Here is a 19,780-nt window from a genome sequence, read left to right on the forward strand (position 1 = left end):
TCAGGGTAGCAGGACATGAGACGTATTGCTCCCGCTCCCCGCTCTCCCTCGATCTTCCTGCTCCCTGCTCCCCGCTCCCCGCTCTCCCTCGATCTCCCTGCTCCCCGTTCCCCGCTCTCCCTCGATCTTCCTGCTCCTGCTCCCCGCTCTCCCTCGATCTTCCTGCTCCCGCTCCCCGCTCCCCCTCGATCTCGCTGCTCCCGCTCCCCCTCGATCTTCCTGCTCCCCGCTCTCCCTCGATCTTCCTGCTCTCCCTTGATCTTCCTGCTCCCGCTCCCCGCTCTCCCTCGATCTTCCTGCTCCTGCTCCCCGCTCTCCCTCGATCTTCCTGCTCCCGCTCCCCGCTCCCCCTCGATCTCGCTGCTCCCGCTCCCCCTCGATCTTCCTGCTCCCCGCTCTCCCTCGATCTTCCTGCTCTCCCTTGATCTTCCTGCTCCCGCTCCCCGCTCTCCCTCGATCTTCCTGCTCCCGCTCTCCGCTCTCCCTCCTGCTCCCGCTCCCCGCTCTCCCTCGATCTTCCTGCTCCCGCTCCCCGCCCTTCCTGCTCCCGCTCCCCGCTCTCCCTCGATCTCGCTGCTCCCGCTCCCCCTCGATCTTCCCGCTCCCCGCTCTCCCTCGATCTTCCCGCTCCCCGCTCTCCCTCGATCTTCCCGCTCCCCGCTCTCCCTCGATCTTCCCGCTCCCCGCTCTCCCTCGATCTTCCCGCTCCCCGCTCTCCCTCGATCTTCCTGCTCCCCGCTCCCCGCTCTCCCTCGATCTTCCCGCTCCCCGCTCTCCCTCGATCTTCCCGCTCCCCGCTCTCCCTCGATCTTTCTGCTCCCCGCTCCCCGCTCTCCCTCGATCTTCCTGCTCCCTGCTCTCCCTCGATCTCCCTGCTCCCGCTCCCCGCTCTCCCTCGATCTCCCTGCTCTCCCTCGATATTCCTGCTCCAGCTCCCCGCTCTTCCTCGCTCACGATGGCTACTGGCCCGCTCATTTTCTACCAGTCAGGTCCCCCTCCAACCACTAACGTCTCCACCTTGCACCACTGGACTTCGCACACATCGGCCTCGGGTTTGACTCTCGCAGTCCTGTCTCCACTGCATGCGTGCAATCAGAGCTGGAAGGTACCTTCCGCCAGCCGGTTCTTCACCTGTAAGTTGAGGAGAGGTCTCCTATCGGAACACTTTCGGACTGGAGGAAATGCAGAGATAATAAGGAGATGGTCTGAAATCGGTGAAGAGCATGTTGAAACTGGAAGGTTTGTTAAGCAGGGCAATGCCAGGGCCTCTCTCCAGTTCAGTCCATATTCTGTCTTCTGATCTGCATCTCTGATTAATGTTATTTGTTGCTTGGATTTCTTTACTAGTGTTTCAACAGTTTTATTTTGTTTACTTTTATATGGAGGTAAGTGGTGCAAGATCAGTTATCACTTCATCTCAAATGAATGTTGACTGTTGTGTAGCAGATTCGTGATTTAGCTGCTTCCTACACAGTGCAATTTAAAATGATCTTCTGTGCGCCGTGAAACACTGATTGAAATTGGGTTGAGAAGTTCAAGCAGCCAGTTTTTTTTATTTTAGTATGTGATGTACATCAGAAAACGTGACAGAAAGCCGACATATAGTATACTAGTTGAGGTGGGTAGTTGCGTCAGCATGCGTAGTCTGCAAAGGAACAAGTAATAGGTTTATTCCATGCTGAAAGGAGAAGAGAGAAAACAACGTTTCGGCTGTGATAACGCCTAAAGAAGGCTTCACAGCCGAGACGTTGAGTTTTCTCTTCTCTTTTCAGCAGGGAATAAACGTATTACTTGTTCCTTTGTATACTAGTTTAGCTACTTATCAGTTTTTCTGTGATTGATTGTAATGCTCATATATGTTACAATATAAAGTAGAAACCAGGGATTTCATGAAATCCCTAAATATTTCAGTGAAATCCCTGGTTTTGTATTCTTTCGGTAATATATAATGGATGATTTTATGATTTAAGAAGAAATATTTGGTTGACAACGTCATACAAGGTCATGAACAGTATTAGTTGTGTATATGCACCTATTGTTTCTATCAAATGAACAATTCTCCTCCCCACCTTAAATGGTAATTGTATATGACAGCTGGAATTTCTGGCTGTAGCAGTCCTGCTTGGTGCTCAGTGATCTAATGAGAGCTGTGTGTGAAAGGAGTGATTCTGTAGATGTACATCTGCTTTTGCGCTATCAGGAAGACAAATGATGCAATTAAGTGAAAGAATGATATAGTTATTTTAGTAGGTTATTATGTGGTTTCTTACTGCTTATGTCCCACTGGGTTATTGCTGCTAATCCATGCATTTTAGTTTTCTGTGAAGTCTCAAGAACCCATTCTTTCTCCTCCCATTATCTTTCAAAGGAGTGTCAATTAAATTTAGTTTTTAAAGGGTGGGTAGCTTAACTCTCTGCTTAAAAAGCCCTTAAGAAACCTTAAATAACGGCCTCTCAAAGCAACACCAGTGGGAAAAAAAGATTGAAACCAGAGTAATGCAATCACACAACATAAATCCTATTATATTACTTTTAATAAGGCTTCTTGAACAGTGAGATCAGATTGCATCTTAAATAAATTGGTTACTTTCCAGTTATACTCAGTAACGTGTAAGCCTAGTGTACTGTACAAACGAATCCAGGAAAGATTGCATGATAAGGTTTTGAAATGTGGAAGTGATTCTACAAGTACAGAAGAAAGTCTGAAGGAAATCGAGAGTTTCAGACCATGAGGACATTGAGCCTTTGTGAGAAGGGCAAAGTTTTTGTTAGGATACAGCATGGCGCTTTTCAATTTTAGGGGATCTCTGCTGGAGTTTGTTTTCTCATATTAAGGAATTAGAGTAGATTATCTGCAGTGTGAATCTGAAGTTTGTGGGCTACTTGTGTTGGCAGTTAGTTTTCTTCAGGGTCTTTGTTTACAAGCTCTACTTTCAACTCTTAGCTAATGCTCTTCCTTTTATGGTAAAGCTACATCACCCTATATACAGTGTTTGTTTTCCAGACTGGACCTGGACTAGTTTATTCTAAGAAATACGTAGCTTTCTCCCTGCTGTTATTGGTAATATGTCAACATCTGTGCAAAAGTGATTTGTCATGGTCTTGTTAATTGAGACAAAGGGAATTGATGTTTTAAACTTTGTTTGAACACTTTACCTCGTTGCATAAAGTACACAATACAGGAGTAACATGAGTTTGCCTCGATTGTGTTATACGAAGAATTGTAAGGTATTGGAGCTAAATGTGTACCCCCTTTCATATGAGGAAACCATCTAAAGACGTTTCACCTGCTACAGTGCAAAAATGTTTGGTGACTTGGCTCTTTACAGTTTGCAAAAGCATATAATAGCATAATGAGATTTTTAGTTTATCATGACTTTGCACTGTCTGTTATTTTGGATATTGAAAATTCCTACCTTTGTATTTGTGTAACTTAGGTGCAAGTGGAGGACCAGGGTCAGATATACATTGATGTACATAAAGATACAGGCTGTTTTTTAGGTGAAATCAAAATTACTCGGTAGACCTAGTTCAGGTGGGTAGCTGTGTCAGCATGAGTAGGCTGCAGAGGAACAAGTAATAGGTTTATTCCATGCTGAAAAGAGAAGAAAGAAAACGCAACGTTTCGGCCATGGAGCCTTCTTTGGGTGTCAGAAGAGAAGGCTTCACGGCCGAAACGTTGTATTTTCTTTCTTCTCTTTTCAGCGTGGAATAAACCTATTAATTGTAACTTGGTAGGCCGCTGTCTGTCCGTCCCCTTCCCAAGTATTTTTTAATTAATGTTTTGTTTTTAGTTTTCTCTGCTGCTGTGATCTCTGTGCTCTGCTACTGTGGTGTAAGTAGGCCACTGCAACCCAACAGGGATCCCTACTGATGATGCATTCAGATTAGCAGTCTGCTTTCCTTAAACAGCGCTGTGGCAAAAAGAGGCTGCTCTGAAGTTATGTAACTGGTAGATGTGCTACATGCTGTTGCAGCCGGTCTGGCTGGAAGGAGAGACCGTAATGCAGCAGTATCTACAGGGCTAAAGCAGAGGATACAGATGAATATCAGTGTTTGACATTGCATGAACAGAGGATGTTGCTTAACCATCAATTATCACTAAGGCAAGGTGTGGATGTTAACCAAGCGTGGTCTTTAAAAATACTGCAGTAAGTGCACCTGCAGTTTATTTCTACTTGTTGCAGTAGTGATGTATTAATTTGTATGGTTACCTCCTGAAGACCTTCATAGATATTGTTGGATATGCGTAGTGCATGTTTTTTTTTTCTGACCCTAACGGCTGACTCTAGACTCGAGAGACGACACATGTTCGTGCTGTTTCGTATCTGGGGAGCTCCATCGGAGAAATGAAGAAGAATAAATTCAAGAAGTTAATTTTGTTGATAGCTGGTAAATACTCTTAAACTGGTAGGACAACAGGACAGCTTTATTGGGTTTTCATGCGTGACTTTAGTGTTGAAATTCCTGAAATGTCAGCTGGTTACTTTTTCCATGCAACTTCACAAAAGAGTAAGGTTTCTATTGTAATGATCGTCTCTGCGATTCAGAGTCCATTATCCTTTGTCTAAGCACCAACAGATGGCTCTTCTTTACCTTGGTGTCAATTATTAAAGGCCCTTTCCTCTGCATCGATTGATTATTGTTAATTTAATGCACCAGAAGGTCGAGTCATCAACACACCCAGGGCACGGTTTTCTCCATCTGAGTGCAACTTGGCTGTTTGGCAGAAGTGCTCTGTCGGGCAGTTTGATTGAGATTCATTCATAGTCTTCCAGGAGGCCCTGGAAAAGAAAAAAAGAAATGCAAATCGGAGCAAGCACATCCGGAAGTTGTAAGATTTTTTTTGGAGTGCTTTGGTGCACATCCCTTCGGTTTTTGTTGGAAGAGCAATGTTTATCGAAGTGTTATTCAAAATCCTTATCCTGTAGCTGGACAAGTAATGTGCTTTGTAACTTATCCTGGTAATTGAAATTTTTTACTTTATTGTCCCTGGTTGTCCTTAAATGTTCTGTAGTGGGAGAGAGATTTGAAGTGATTCCGTATCATTATCTCAGGACAGAAACGCTGATAGAGGAGCTGACAGAATTATATGCTGTTTTTGTCAATTAAGGGTACTGTTTGACAGCTATACATGCTTCAGTCTTTGGGAGGTTCATGAGACATAAAACCGAGGTCCTGACTCTGTGGTCATTAAAAATCCCAGGGCGTTTTGAACGTCGCTAACAGGCCACAGATCTGTACAAAACAGAAATTTGTCTCTTAATTATGCTTTCATGCTTCAGTCCTGCAAACCAGAATTTTTAACATGGAACTTCTGTCCGCTGTACAGGAAGGTACGGGGAACCTGCGAGGCTAATTCCTCACTTAAAACTGGAAGAAAACAAATACGTTTTGGCTATTGCATGGGCGGGTGTTGGTTTATACCGGTCTAGGGAGCGAAATCTTTCTTAACCTGTGTCTCGTCTCCATCTCTCCACAGTTGCTGATATGCGCTGAAGATGAGTGGGGTGGGTGACAATACCTCTGACCCTGCAAGGGCAGAGTCCAGGAAACGGAAGGAGTGTCCATCTGATCTCCTGGGACCCAGGTAATGCCAGGCATCACACTACCCGACTTTTCCTAGGATTTTCAGTTGTAGCCTTCATTTACATAATCGTAAGAAAATCACAGCGAGTTGTAGGGAGTGGCAGCGCGCGCCCGTTAATGTCAGTTGTGCAGTGTGACACCCCCTGCGGCTCAGTCATAGCGCTTTTAACCGGCCCTATGACTCTCTGCGACTCGCTACAATAAAATAAAACGGGTTGGATTTTTCTCGGAGTGAGTGGCAAGTCGTAGGGGTGGGCAGTGAGCCAGATGTGTACTTGTGAGATAATGTGCTCATTAGATTACACTTTATAGCGCAGTACTTATTTGTTTACAATATTTGTTTTAAAGATGTTTTATAGTTTTAACTGTTTTATTTGTGTAAATTTGTTCTGTATTAATAAGGAAGAATTATATTTTTTGAAGATGTTTATTTGTGGGGGGGAAACGATGCCCGTGTTCCGTTTTTCAAGATGTTTACGTGCTTTTTCTCCATGTTGTTTACTGTCGTGCGGCGCTCCTCTTGTCCTCCACGTTAATTGGCTGCCAAAATGAGGCGACCTCGCGGTACTTTCACGGCGCAATACGAGATTTGGAACCGTGATGGAAAGGCGCGAGGGAATCGTGTCATCAGTCACCCCCTGCGATTCCCAGTCGTATAATTTGACACCCTCTAGGACGGAAAAGGCAGGGAGATTCAACAACTGCAGTCGTTAAATTTGACATGTCGAGTCGTGTAGTGTGACGCCAGCTCAAGGAGTCTCTGCCTTACAAACAGAGGAGAAGATACAAACAATAGGAGGCCATTCGGCCCATCAAGCACGTTTGGTTTGTGTAGTTAAATGGTCCAGGGATCTCATCCAGCCAGTGTGTTGGCTTCAACAACACGGCTGGGCGGTTTGTGCCTGGCAACCCTCAAACGGATCCAAACTGATCTGTTACCACATCCTCAAGGCAAGGAAACATCCTTTTAGATTTCTGCTTCCGAGTCATCACTTAATACAGCACTTGGTCTCCGCATGGTGTTGAGCACGTTCTGGCATGCTACACCGCATGCGCAGACCAGAATCTTTTGGAGACAGTGATAATATGACAAAGGGTTACTCCGAGACTACAGGAAGGAAGTGCCAGATCAAACAAATTGTTTTTGCTTCGGTGCATACTACTTTCAAGATGAAATCTACCGATCAGCTCCTAGGAAGCTAAACATTTTAGTCTCTGGTACCTTTTGTTTTGTTTTGATATGGTACAGCAAGGCAGTCATAATGACATAGTAATAAATGGCTTTCATCTCCAACTATAACATTACCTACGCTCTGAGCTGTGCTGGGCGCATTTCTTAAAAATTGCTCATTACTTTGAAAAATTGTATCATTGTTAATTACTAGTTGAGAAATGATGCCCAGCATTATTTTTTGGTTAACTGCAACTTGATACCATTATCAAAAACGAAAGCTATTATTTACGTAAGTGTTTCTTTTAATTGATAGTTACTAAATAGGGGACATGTTGTATCTTTGTTGCTGGGTGAAATGGTATTAACACATTAAAAATATCAAAGGTTCTTAATCTCTTTTGAAAAGAGGCAATCTTAAATAAGGCCTATGTGTTACATTTGAATAGATCCTTATGCTCTTTAAGTCGTCACACCAAATTAAAAATGTAGCCATGAAGGAAGCTGATGACATTACTAAATCTATGAGAGGCAGATCCGAGTATTGTTTGAGGACACCCGCCAAAAGAGTATAACTGTCAATTCATAATTGGAGAACTGAGCTCTCGGGCACAGAGTCTGTCAGACTGGAACTATGGAAAAGCGATAGTAATATTATTTCTCAGAACACATGAACCACTATTACATTCACTGTGACAAAGTATTTTTCCCCTATCCTGATAATAACTTTCAGTAGTACTGTGGAGACGTTAGGAGGGGGAGAGAAGGAAAGTGTCTTTATATTATTAACTTGGGGAAAAGGTGTGATGTGGTGCTGGTCTTGAAGTTATATAATAATCACCATCATCCCTTCCACTTATATAGCGCTTTTCTGGGCACTCCTCTCAAAGTGCTTTACAGGTAATGGGGAATCCCCTCCATCACCAGTGTGCAGCCCCACCTGGATGATGCACCAGTACTCCCCACACACCAGCTCTCAGTGGGGAGAACAGAGTGATGAAGCCAGTTCAGAGACGGGGATTATTAGGAGGCCTTGAAATTTGGCCAGAATGCTGGGGTAACACTCCTACTCTTTTTGAAAAAAGCCCTGGGATTTTTAATGACCACAGAGAGTCAGGACCTCAGTTTTATGTCTCATCCAAAGGATGGCGCCCTTTTTTTTTTAAACATAGTGTCCCCGTCTTTATACTGGGGCATTAGGACCCACACAGACCTTAAGGTGAGCGCCCCCTACTGGCCCCACTAACAACTTCCAGCAGAAACCTTAGCTTTCCCAGGAGGTCTCCCATCCAGGTACTGACCAGGGTCACACATGCTGAGCTTCAGTGGGATGTCAGTTGTGAGTTGCAGGGTGATATGGCTGCTGGCTAAGTTTTATCTCGATTAAATACCTAAAAAATACTTGAGCACTAAAAATGAAATTTCACTTTAGTGAAATAGTCACTTTAGTCAGCTGATGCACATAGTAGTGGTCTAATTTGGACTGAGGCAGGCAGGGCACGAGGGCCACTGTAAATGCATCTTTTAAAGAAACTTGTGAACAGGCACAGAACAGGAAGCACTTCATTACACAACTGGATGTGGAGTGTGGAACAAGCTGCCCAGCCATATTGTGGAAGCTGAAACCCTGCTACCTTCATGATTCATCCTCAGATCAGTTACTACCTGCTAACTACCAGACGGGCTGGATGGGTCAAATGACCTTGTCTTGCTTGTAAGTTTTCTTACCGATATAAATCAACGTCATTGATCAGATTCATAAAAACATGGGAGTTCTAACTAGAAAAGCTGCGATTCCACTCCTAATCAATACAGACAAAATAAGACAAGCAAAATATACAGCGTGGATTTCATGTAGATTTTGGAATAAGTCCACAAGCAGCACCTATGATTTCTGATCCGTTTCGGGATGTTAATAATAATAATAATAATAATAATAATAATTTTATTATTAGTAATAAAAATAGAAATAATATTATTATTACTGTACAACCAATATCATCACAATTCGAATGTTTTATATACCCTTTTTTAGAAGAGTGCTTGAGTGGGTAGGACAGTATTCTCTTCGCTTTAAACATCTCTCTTCGTACTTATGCATTTTGTTTTACATTTGTGACTAAAAATACAGATTTGCATTGCATGTCGGTGCTTAAAATCATTTCTAGGACGTCGAATGACACTGTCCCTTCTTTTGGGGGTTCAGTTACTTGGCTCATTCAGCCACAGATCTCACGTAATGAACTTGAAATGTCCATGGAAACCAGGTTTAAGGTTTCTTTCACATGAGTTACATCACATGCGTTGTGATGCACTTCCCCGCTCTCTGATATGTGGCACAGGGAGATGGGTTCTTCTGCATGCTAATTATGATTTCCTCTTCAGGACCTCGGCACCTCATCTGTACTAGTGCCCGTCAGGGCTGAGTTGAAAACCACATTCTGCAGATCCCGTGTCAGTATATGTGGTCATCCAGAGCAAAACCAACCAGCTATGAGTCTGCTAATCAGAGGCTTTCATCTAGTTTCTCATATTACTGTTGCCATAAGCAAATTGCCAAGGGCTGTAAGATTTGAAAAAAAAAAAAGGTTTCTTAACAAAAAAAACAATGAGAAGAAATTATATTATAGTTAGTACTTTGAACAAGCCACTCATCTTATCTTGACTTGTTTTAATGTTTAAACCTAAAAAGATTCCTCTCCACTTGTGGGATATACCTCAGAATCAAGCAGGCTTGGGAAACGCAGGATGATGAGGTTGGCCAGGTGATGCTGCAGAGCGAAAAGCACCACAAGTACAGAATGAGTGGTGAAACAAGCCGAGGGCAGTTTATTTAGAGAGTAAGGTGGTGTCTGTGTGCCAGGCCGGGCAGGGCTGTCTGTTTCTCAGGGTTGTTCGTTGGTCTTTGCACATTTTCATGTTTGCCTTGCACTCATATTACCCAGCTAATAATTCTTAAAATAGTATTTTCAATGGACAGGTCCTGATGGATGTTTAAGTTGAAGTCTATTGTTATATCAATAAATGTCAGCACTTCTATAAAGCTTTCAAACCACAGTATGAATTCTCAATGCTTAATTGTGGTGCGTTTTTAAAAGTAGGACTGTTTGCATGCAAGTTGATATACTCTCAGAAGTAGGAAGTGGTGATTTTTGGAGTTTGAACTTTTTTTTTTGTCGGGAAATTTAACCCCTTTAATTAGGTATTGAAATGATTGCATTTGTAATCACATGACATGTTTACATCTCATTTTTCCCTCCATAGTAAATTACTAGAAGACAAACGTTAAATTAGGATTTAAACACAACTACCCACCTGCGTTTCCCATGCCGTTGCCTCAAAGTGTGTTTTTTTTTCCCTCTCCGCAGCCCTAAACGAAGCACTGAAAAACGAAACCGTGAGCATGAAAATAAATACATCGAGGAACTGGCCGAGTTGATCTTTGCGAACTTCAGTGATATCGATAACTTTAATGTTAAGCCTGACAAATGTGCAATCTTGAAGGAAACTGTGAAACAGATACGTCAAATAAAAGAACAAGGTAAGAGGCCAACACCGTTTTGATTTAATATGGTGAAATGTAGCTGGGGCATAAATGCTGTTTATCTTGGTCCATCAATGAATTTCTTTCCTCTTTTTTGCGTTTCAGAGTTTTTGTAGCATTTGTTGACTTTGTGCCATGGCATAATGTAAGAATTTTACACTGGGTTTTTGCAAAGCATTTAGACTTACCTTCAGTCTGGGGATGGTAAAGTTTTTAAAAGATTTTTTTTATACCATCAACGCTTGTGGTGGGGGGGAGGAAGACGCAGTACCAGACTACCAGAGGCAGCTGTTATTGTGGCAGATTTTTAGTTCGTCGATGTGCCAGGAGAAAAGTATTGAGGTTTAATGATTGTGTTAGAGCCTTTTAAAGGGATGGGTGCGAATGTGCACGAGTTGCATGCATTTGCACATGGGAGCAGCGCTGCTCCCTGCTGCAGCTGTCGCTCATCAGGAGGCCTCTTCAAATAGGCTGAGAGAGAGAGGAACGGATGGAATCACCCGTTTGCATTAGTCTGCGGTTAGAGACTGTCTCCCGGCACAACGTTAACAGGTTGCAGTGGATCTGAATGGGTTTTGGAAGTTAGGAAGGAGAACCGAGCTTGGTTCTTTTGAGGGGATATATGTGTTGCCACCAGCCAGAGAGCATCCTCCACGGAGCAGGTTGACTTGAGGTGTGATGGGGAAGACTGGGAGGGGCGGAGCACAAGTTAGCTCTCCCTATTGGTTTAACGCCAAAGGTGAGGACCTCTGCTCTGGCCCACTGCTTAGGATTGAGGTGTAGCTCTTGGGCAGGGGCCGTGTTGGCTGCAGTAAGGTTTCAAAGCTGCCATGTACACTGGTAGATTAGTAGCAGACCTGACTGCTGCTGTGATTACGATTTCTGTCCCTGGCCAAACAGGATCAGCCAGGTAAGGTTATGCTACTTTATACTATACTATGGGTATAGTAACTCTGTGTCACTTTTAAACTCTCGGGTTATTGTTCTTTTGTAGTTATGGTTGCTAAAGCTGAATGTTTTGGTTAAGACTGAGGGAAAGACAGTGTTCGTTATCTGGTAATAAATCCTAGAGGGGGTTGCAATGTTGGGGCTCTGGCCCCCAGGACCAACCATAGAGAGGGAGCTGCACCTATAAGCCTTTATTGCACTGTAACAGTAGTTACAGCACTATCAGCACTATTTGTGTTGTAGCTGAGCAGTAGAGCACAGTAGACTTACCTGACCAACCAGTCACTGCTTCTTTGTCTCATTAATCACTATCAGCTACCTGAAATAGTGTCTTGTTGCTTTTATCTATGTGCTGCTACCTTAAAATCAGTATATCCTCTCCTTTAGAAAATATGATTTTTGTTCACCAGGACCTTTAAACCAGATTTGGTAGAGTGAGCAGCTTTAGGCTCCAGAGAGCCTTGGCATGATAGACGTTTACTAAGAAGTAGTTACAACGTCTGACCAACGTTGAGCCAAGTCAAGATTTAAAGTAAGATTACAAGACGAGTGAGGAAAGCTGCTATTTGGGATAACATCCTCCTCCTCCCTCTCCTCCCCGGACTGGATTATTTTCTGAAAATTAAGCTTTGGTTTCCTATATTCAGTGAACTGTGACAGCAGGAAGCCCTTGGCTCACATTAGTTTGCAGCTGTTTTGGATAAGTACCGTTTTTGTTTCTTTTTCTGACTCCTGACACAGACTGAATGAAAAATACTGTCCAGTTGTGTGTTAAGACTCTATGAAAGGGTGGGAAAAACAGAGTTTAACTGTTGTCATCGTTTGGGTTCTTTGTATTTATGTCGGCTTGTGTTCTGTATTTTATCTGTTCCCACCAAAAGCATTGGTAAGAATATAACTTGGGTTGCATTTACCTTATACCCCTGTTCCGTTGTAGTAGTGGAGAGGTTTGATTGTTACTCTGTTGAATGCGTAGAGGCAGCTGTGAGGCCTGGTTGAGAGCGGGTCCTCTGGTCGGCGTGCAGCAGTGCTGTGCTACAGTGCGTCAGCTGTTTGGGTGCGTCGAGGTGGGCTTGGGGACGAGAAGCCCTGGCCTCAGCGTGGTTACATGGATGCCAGACGTCTGCAAATACTGTAAAGGTCACGCGCCGCGGTTTTCTGTTAAATGCAGCGATGCAGGTTTAGTCAAATAAATGGCACCAGTCGGCGGTAGCACAGTGATTCCCAAGCCCGGTCCGGAGGGACGCCCACACCTGCTGGGTTTAATTCCAGCCAGGCGCGCAGCTACTTAATTGATACCTTCATTGGCCACTAATAGGAGTAGTGTTTTCAGTGTCTAATGACGTTGAAGGTTACCTTTTAACTATTGAGTGTTTTTAAAACAATGTAGGATCTCCAGATTCTGAATTGAAAAAACATGCTAAGCTTAAAGGCAGTAGTGGTTCCAGTCAAGCAACTCATTAGTTCAGTGAAGGATTAAGTTAAGTAAGAAGCTTGACTGCCAGTGGAACAAGCAAGGCTGGAAAGCCCTGGTTTAGTTGCATACATTGCACATGGAATATTCATCACTTGATCATTTAGTTCACAAAGAAGAAAACGTTGTTGCATCTGGCTGTAATTATCCTTAGTGATGGGGTTAGTCAGAATGGACTTGCTTCACTGCACAACACAAACCATATTCTTCTGAGCCAACTGGTCTACTGTTACAGCTTCGGGGTCACTTACAGGCCTGTCAGTTTCTGCACCCAATGTCCTTGTGCTGGGTTTGCCATCTTGGCAATGAGACGTTTCAGATTTCTTCATGAATTTTGAGATTTGAATATGTCCTGCCAAACTGTAAATGTGGTCACGGTTTAAGATTGTCACCCATTGAAGATATAAAGCAGTTATGAAGACATTTAAAAAATCCTAAGGTGGTGTGACGTCCTCGCTTTTTGTGGGCAGAGTGAAGAAGAAAGTTGCTTGGGAAGTTTTGAATTATTTTTTATCTAAATCTGCTCTACTTGTAAGTATTGACAACTGGAACCGTGGTGTTGCCCTGACTCATGGCCTGAATTTGAGATTGTGACTCAAATTCCCATTGTGGAATGGAAGTCAAATTAAAACTGTAAAGCACAAATTTTCAGAAACCTAAATTTAGACCAAGCTGACACCTTTAATCTTGCGGTTTTGTGTGAATGAATTGATCAGTTGGGAAGAAGGAGATATATTCGAATTATATTAATAGGGGTAAATCAACAATGATGAAGTATTCAGTATACCCTCATCATTATTTGTTTTGTGTGTGCACCCTGTACAATTGTATTGCATGTTATATACATTATCAAATTAATTCAGTTGAAATTAACATAGAATTACAATCTGACTTTGAAAACAGCGCCACCAATAAATTTTATGTCTTTATTTTTTTTCTTGTGAGTAGAAAAGAGGCAGGATTCAATAAAAACAAACCAGCATAGTAAAAAAAAAAATAGATGAAGACTAGCAAAGGGTCCACAAAAAAATCAAAGCTGATCTTGCCAGAAGAGCAGCTTACGACGGAAGAAATCAAGAGCTGTGGACAGAATGAGTGTTGGAAAAATATTGTCGTATCTCGGGAAGCGAGACCTAGAGTGCGTTATTGGAAACTAAAAACAGTGTGAGCGCAGGAGGCTTAATGTTCCTGAACAGTGCATTGCCAGTATCGTTACCACAGACCCCAGAAACCAGCCTAGAGCAGTGCCTACTGCACCATGCGTTTTGATGAAAACTGAAAAAAGAAGCCAAAAAAATACAGGAAGTACAGGAAAAGATGTCAGCGACGACACGGCAAACGTGAGTATCCCGGCTTTCCAAGAACATCAGCTCAGAAGTTGTTGAAAGGAAGTAATCAGAAGAATCGACGTGTTGTTCAAGCTGTTATTTCCCATAAGGCTCCTCCAACAAAAACATGTGAACTCTCCAGACGAATATATTGTACTCCCGTTTCTGGAGCCGTGGTTCGCCTAAGTCTGCTTAAGACGTTCGAAAAAATAAGTTATACCTTGTTTCCACGCTTACAGCAGTAAAGTACTGGCACTTTTGTGAAGGCATGATTCATCGTCTCCAGAATGTTTTTTGAGAAACACAGCATACACTGCTGGGTGAGGACCCTGCTGTGCCGTGCTGGGACTGTGCCTTTCCCCAGTTAGCACAATGCCATGCAGTGTCCTGCTCTCCTAGGAAAGAGCACATTGGAGCCAACACCATGCTGGTGTCCAGTCACACCTGATGCTGGTGTTGCTTTTAAGTGGCAGTGTGAAAGAGTCTAGCGCTACAGGACGAACGACAATGTCCATTAATGAACTGAGAACCCCGACGAGGGAGTTCAGGAATTCTGCAGGAACTTATTAGAGCTTTGCTAAAAACATAAGGGAGAATAAAACATCTAAAAGCATCTGAATGCTGCCATAAGAAACCTAAAAGCGTATCTCCAGGTATCTCAGATACTGAATAACAGTATAGGAAGAAAATACTTTCCAGTTCTGGGAAACGAAGTCTTTTTTAATGTTTTACAAGTTACTGGATGAAATGCTAAGAGATCATTGTATAAATACCAGTGATGGCACCACTGTTGAATATTAATCTGGAAGAGGCATCATGTAAGGGTTTTCTAAGGACAGGCCATCAGATGAGCAAAGCTAAAAAATGTAAGCAGTGCTTTTCTACAGTTTTCATTTCCTACAAACTCTGAGAAACGTTAAAAGTGAATGTTGATTAAATTTTTGTATTACAGTCTGCCTTGATTTATGTTGTTTGCCCCATTAGTTAGAATGGTGGTTGTCTGAGCATTAGTGGACACCTTTTGGTCTGTTCTTCATCTTTCCCAGTTAATGAAGTGTCGAATTTAAGTAAGTGCTGCATAAAGATCATACTCAAAACCACCCTGTTTCGCCTACTAAAATAGTTATATGTTTTTGCAGAATTGTGATGTTTCTAGGACTTTTGTATTGATTAGCAAAATGTACTTTTGTGATGTTACACCAGTGGTTTCCAGTTCTGGTCCTGGAGTACCCCTGTGTGTGCTGGGTTTTGTTCGTTAACCACCAGTGCTAATTGCAGCTGGTAATTCCCGTTTGAAACCAGGCCTTGGTTTAAAAAATACCCTAGTACAGTGGTTCTCAGTCCTGCTACATAGTACCCCTGTGTCTTCAGTTTTGTGTTCCAGCTGAGGTACTAATCACAGGGTAATTCTTTTCAGTTTTCGCTTTTATGCCTTTTTTACATTTGTTTTCAGCTGAGATGAAAAGGCTGAATGAGAGCTGTAACTGATATGAACCTGGTGTTAATAATGCAGTGTGAGAGCTGCGCTTGTTCAGAAAGAACAACCACCAGGACTGATTCACTGTGGGAGTGTCTTATATGAATACTGATGTTCTTCCCATGTGTTTTCTTTTCATCATTAATTGATCACCTGTAAAGAGCCGTTTAGTCAGATATCAAGGTCTAAATTGAGGAGAGACTGCATGAAGATGCATGTGCTGAAGTTGCTGGAAATAATAGACTTTTGGATTTTTTGAAGTCGAGGACTGAGAGCAGAAAAAGTCCTCATCAGCAAGCAGATCCTATCTGACTTACTGTGTTTCTGCTCCCCACCATGCAACCTACATTTGTGCGATTCCTGTCTCCTGTTTTTACCCTGAGCTTGCTTACACCCTGTGGGCGACTGGGCCTTCTCTTGCTAAGCCCCAAAGATCAGAATTCTTTCCCCAAGGACATCAGAGAGTCACTTACCCTGAGCTCTTTCATATCCAGACTCATAATCAGCTCTGTGTCCATCCCCTGCATCGTCTTATGCATTATAAGCTCTTGTTTTTAATTGTGCTGTTACAAACGGCGATTAGCACCTGTGATTAAGGACCCAAACAAAAACCAGCAAACTGTTCTTCAATATGTAATAATAAGTCAGTATATTCATATAGCAATGTGGAGCCCCAAAACTCATTATATAATTGAAGACAACTGAAAAACTATCATATATAGTTCTCTGTATATACATTCTCTATTGTAATGTAGAAATTCTATTTTAAGGTTTATATATTGAATCTGATATTATATATTAATAACAATTAATGCATATTGATAGGTTTCAGTCTCAGTAGGATTAGAAAAAAGAATATAACCAGAGGCTCACCAGAATGGCTCTAACTGAGCCATTCACAAGCTTATGATGCAATGGAAGAGAGGGAAAAGAACAGAATGAAATTATTTTAATTGCATAAAAGTTTACGGTCACTCAGTTGGCACTGTCATATCTGTGTTCCTTCTGTATGTCTTTTGTTTAAAGTTTGCCATTTCAATTTTCTGATCCAATGAAATTAAATTCAACAAGAAATCACTACGAAAACTCATTGAAGTGCCCAGTAATTCTGAATTTACAGTAAATGTGTCTCTCTCAAAACTATGATTATGTCTAATACCAAATAAGGTAACTTTATTATGTCTTTTACCAAGTAACCAAATAAGGTTTATTTGTTGACTTTGTGTTTGCTAATAAGATGTGTGGGAAATGCAGTACTGATCAGCTCCCCAGATGACTGCCAGTGCAGCGGCCTGTGGGCATTCAGGAATCTGTTCCTGTGTGTTTTGTGGGTACAAGTGGCTGTGACAGTGTATAGCTTATCAAAGTTGGTATCATTCTGTTGCATTATACATCTCTGTCTCCATTTGGGGTGCAGCGACGGAAACATGGGTGGCACCCATGGCCCTCTTAGATAGTCCCTATCTTTCTACCGAACCCGTTTCAATCTGAGGTTTAGGTCTCTTTAAGTGCTTTGGTGCCAGTGCCCGCAGATAATGTGCACATTATTACACCCATTTCCAAACAGGTGTGCCACGAGCATGCATTTGCAGTTTATTGCCGGTCCCCAAAGGCGTACACGGATTGATGCTCGCCCCGCAGTTGTTTGGTAATGGGTTTGGGAATTTTCTCACGCTTACTCAGATGTGGCTTTGCACATGTTCCAGCCAGTCTGGGTCTGTAAAAAGATGAACATTTTCCCGTTAGAGTGTAGACTTGTCTTTTCTTCTGTGTGATGCAGTTAAAAGCTGAGGAAGCTGGTAGAAAAAAATCCCGAAACATTTTTAAATCCTCTATCTAACAAAGACAATATTAAAATAACCTGTGGATTACAGTGCGTTGTCTTGATTCGGGTGTACTTGAATTTTATAGCTTGTATGCGGACATTTTTCAGTTCATCTTACAACTATAGATGTACAGGTAGTGGATCAACAATGGAAACACCAGTGTTAAGTCACTTAATAGAGCATTGGGACATCAAGGGTGAAGCACAGTCTACCAGCGTCTGGAAATCTGCAGGAGGGCGCTGACGTTCTTCCGTGAGAAAGTCCGTGTACTTCCGTCTGGTTGAGGGAAGTGGCGTTGGTCCAGGATATCCCTCAAATGCTTGTTGAGGTTCAGGTCTAGTCATTGAGAAGGCCATGACATGTGACTAACTCGAGTGCGATGCTCATCAAACCCTGAAGCGACCACGTGTGCTCTGTGGATGAGCTGCATTGTCATTCTGGAAGACACCCCTCACAGCAGGAAAGATGTGCCACAACATGGGGTGAAGATGATAACTCGGAACCATTAAGTAGTGGCTGGCATTACCCTTGCCTCCTGAGGGAACACTACGCTCGTTGGTGCTCAGCCCATTGAGTGCCAAACCCGGGGGAATCCTGGTCACAGCCAGCTACTTCCCGACCGTGACCGTAGAGATCCTCTTGCGCTCAGGCAGATGCCTTGGCGGGTTGAATAGAACGGAAATACGATTTTTGGAAGCAAGGTAATAACCGTGGAAGAAAACGAGAAATCAATTTGGTAACAATGTGGTTGCGACGGAAAAATAAAACTCCGAAATGTTCCATCCCTGCTGTTACAAATCATCAGTGCCAAAGTTCGTACGTTTTCACATGGGGGGGAAAAAACGTTTTCGGAAATCCAAGAGAAAGCTGCCAGTTTGTTGTATACATGTCAGTTAAACTGTCTACAGGCTAAGGCAGAACGTTTCAAATGGTAAACTCTTCAAAGTCACTGTGAAAATGTTTTTTAATGTTAATGTGTGATCAATTTGACGTTTCCCGGGGGATCACGTTGTTTATCTTGTTGTTATAGCAACACGAATTCAGTGGGAGCTGAACAACTTTGGTTCCAAGCAGAGTAGAATGTTTTGAGATCAAAAAGAGACATCACATTAAAAACAAACCACAATAATTGTCTTCTGAAGTCAAGGGCATGTGACCTTAAAATGAGGATTCCATGTTTGCTTTTAAAGGGTTATGATATTTTAGGATTAGTTTGTGTGACGGGATGACAATTTTATTTCATCAGGTGAATTGTAATTTCTGTACCGAGAAACATCAAAACAAAAGTTATTTGCAAAACCAATCGATACCAACTGTATTTGCATTTTTAATGCTTTGCAGTAGCTTTTCAAATGTTCTCTCTGAAGTATTTTCCTGAAGCATGAGTACAGTTTGCCTATGTATTCACTTCTGAAAATCACTTCAAAGGAAAATAAAAAACTATTTTATTGATTTTTTACTGCAGATCTTTCTCATCAAAATATCCCCCCTTAACAACTGACTTTGCTTCTTGTTGGTTCAGCTTTATACTTGTCCCAGAACAGATTTTTCCTGGCTGTAGTCATTCTTTTTCACTCCGCTATGAAACTGGTTCCAGAGTCTTTTGGTGCAGTTATGGTCAGGGGACTAACAAGAAAACTACATCTTTGTACATCCGTCATTTTCCTCTGGGTTTGTTTTCTTTGCTATGTTCAGGGTTCTTACCTTGTCAAAAAGCAAACCCTTCACACACAGTTTGTCTTCCTGTGGGTGTTTCTTGACATTATAGAATGGAGATAATTATCTTTTCTAAAATATGCCTTTTGTTTTTTTTATTTTTTTCCTGTTTCTTGTTTAGAATAGTACCAGACCTTTATATTACTATGTGTTAATAACAGTGGATTCTTGAGACTTTCACCTATTCTTCCTCGTGCACTGTTCGCTCTTTGAACTGAAAAATTCTGACTTTGCATCAGGGTATTCTCCATTGGTTTTGAGCTGGCCTTCTGTCACCATTCTAGTTACTTTTGATAGTAGGATGGCACACAGGTTTTTAATCTGCAGCTAATTTCCATCCTGCCACCTCCTGTGATGTCCTCTCGTTGTTGCCTGTGATGTTCAGATTGAACGTGTCATTGACATCAGAAACGGGTTCAGAAAAGCTGTGAAAAGTCAAGTTCTGTCTCAACAGATTTTGTTTCAGTAGGTACTATATCATTCTAATTTTTCTATAAATTGTTGCCTGCACACTGTTTGGCATGAAAACATACTATCAGGTTCTCTCAGAACACCACTGAGCTCTGTCATAAGAGGTTATAGTGTTATGAGAGCAGCGAAAATTCACTCTATTTTTCTGGAATGAATTGAAAACATTTGCATATGTCTGCTACTTACAAATTCCTTTTTAATAGGTTTACAATTTTGGAACAGCATTGTGTATTTTA

The 19,780-nt window shown here is 42.2% G+C and overlaps 1 protein-coding gene across 11 annotated transcripts in view; it reads left to right on the forward strand.

The window, feature by feature from the left end:
* Nucleotides 1–19,780, forward strand: part of ncoa2 (nuclear receptor coactivator 2) — a 134,494-nt gene that overhangs the window by 58,829 nt on the left and 55,885 nt on the right. For all 11 annotated transcript variants that reach the window (XM_088642266.1, XM_088642271.1, XM_088642264.1 and 8 more), the window contains 2 exons: nucleotides 5,483–5,590; nucleotides 10,129–10,301. In XM_088642266.1, the coding sequence (XP_088498392.1) occupies nucleotides 5,502–5,590; nucleotides 10,129–10,301 (262 nt within the window). In that variant the 5' untranslated portion in view covers nucleotides 5,483–5,501. The remainder of the gene's footprint in view (nucleotides 1–5,482; nucleotides 5,591–10,128; nucleotides 10,302–19,780) is intronic.

The sequence above is a fragment of the Lepisosteus platostomus genome, chromosome 8 (genome assembly GCF_059453375.1).
Source record: "Lepisosteus platostomus isolate fLepPlt1 chromosome 8, fLepPlt1.hap1, whole genome shotgun sequence".
NCBI classification, from domain to species: domain Eukaryota; kingdom Metazoa; phylum Chordata; class Actinopteri; order Semionotiformes; family Lepisosteidae; genus Lepisosteus; species Lepisosteus platostomus.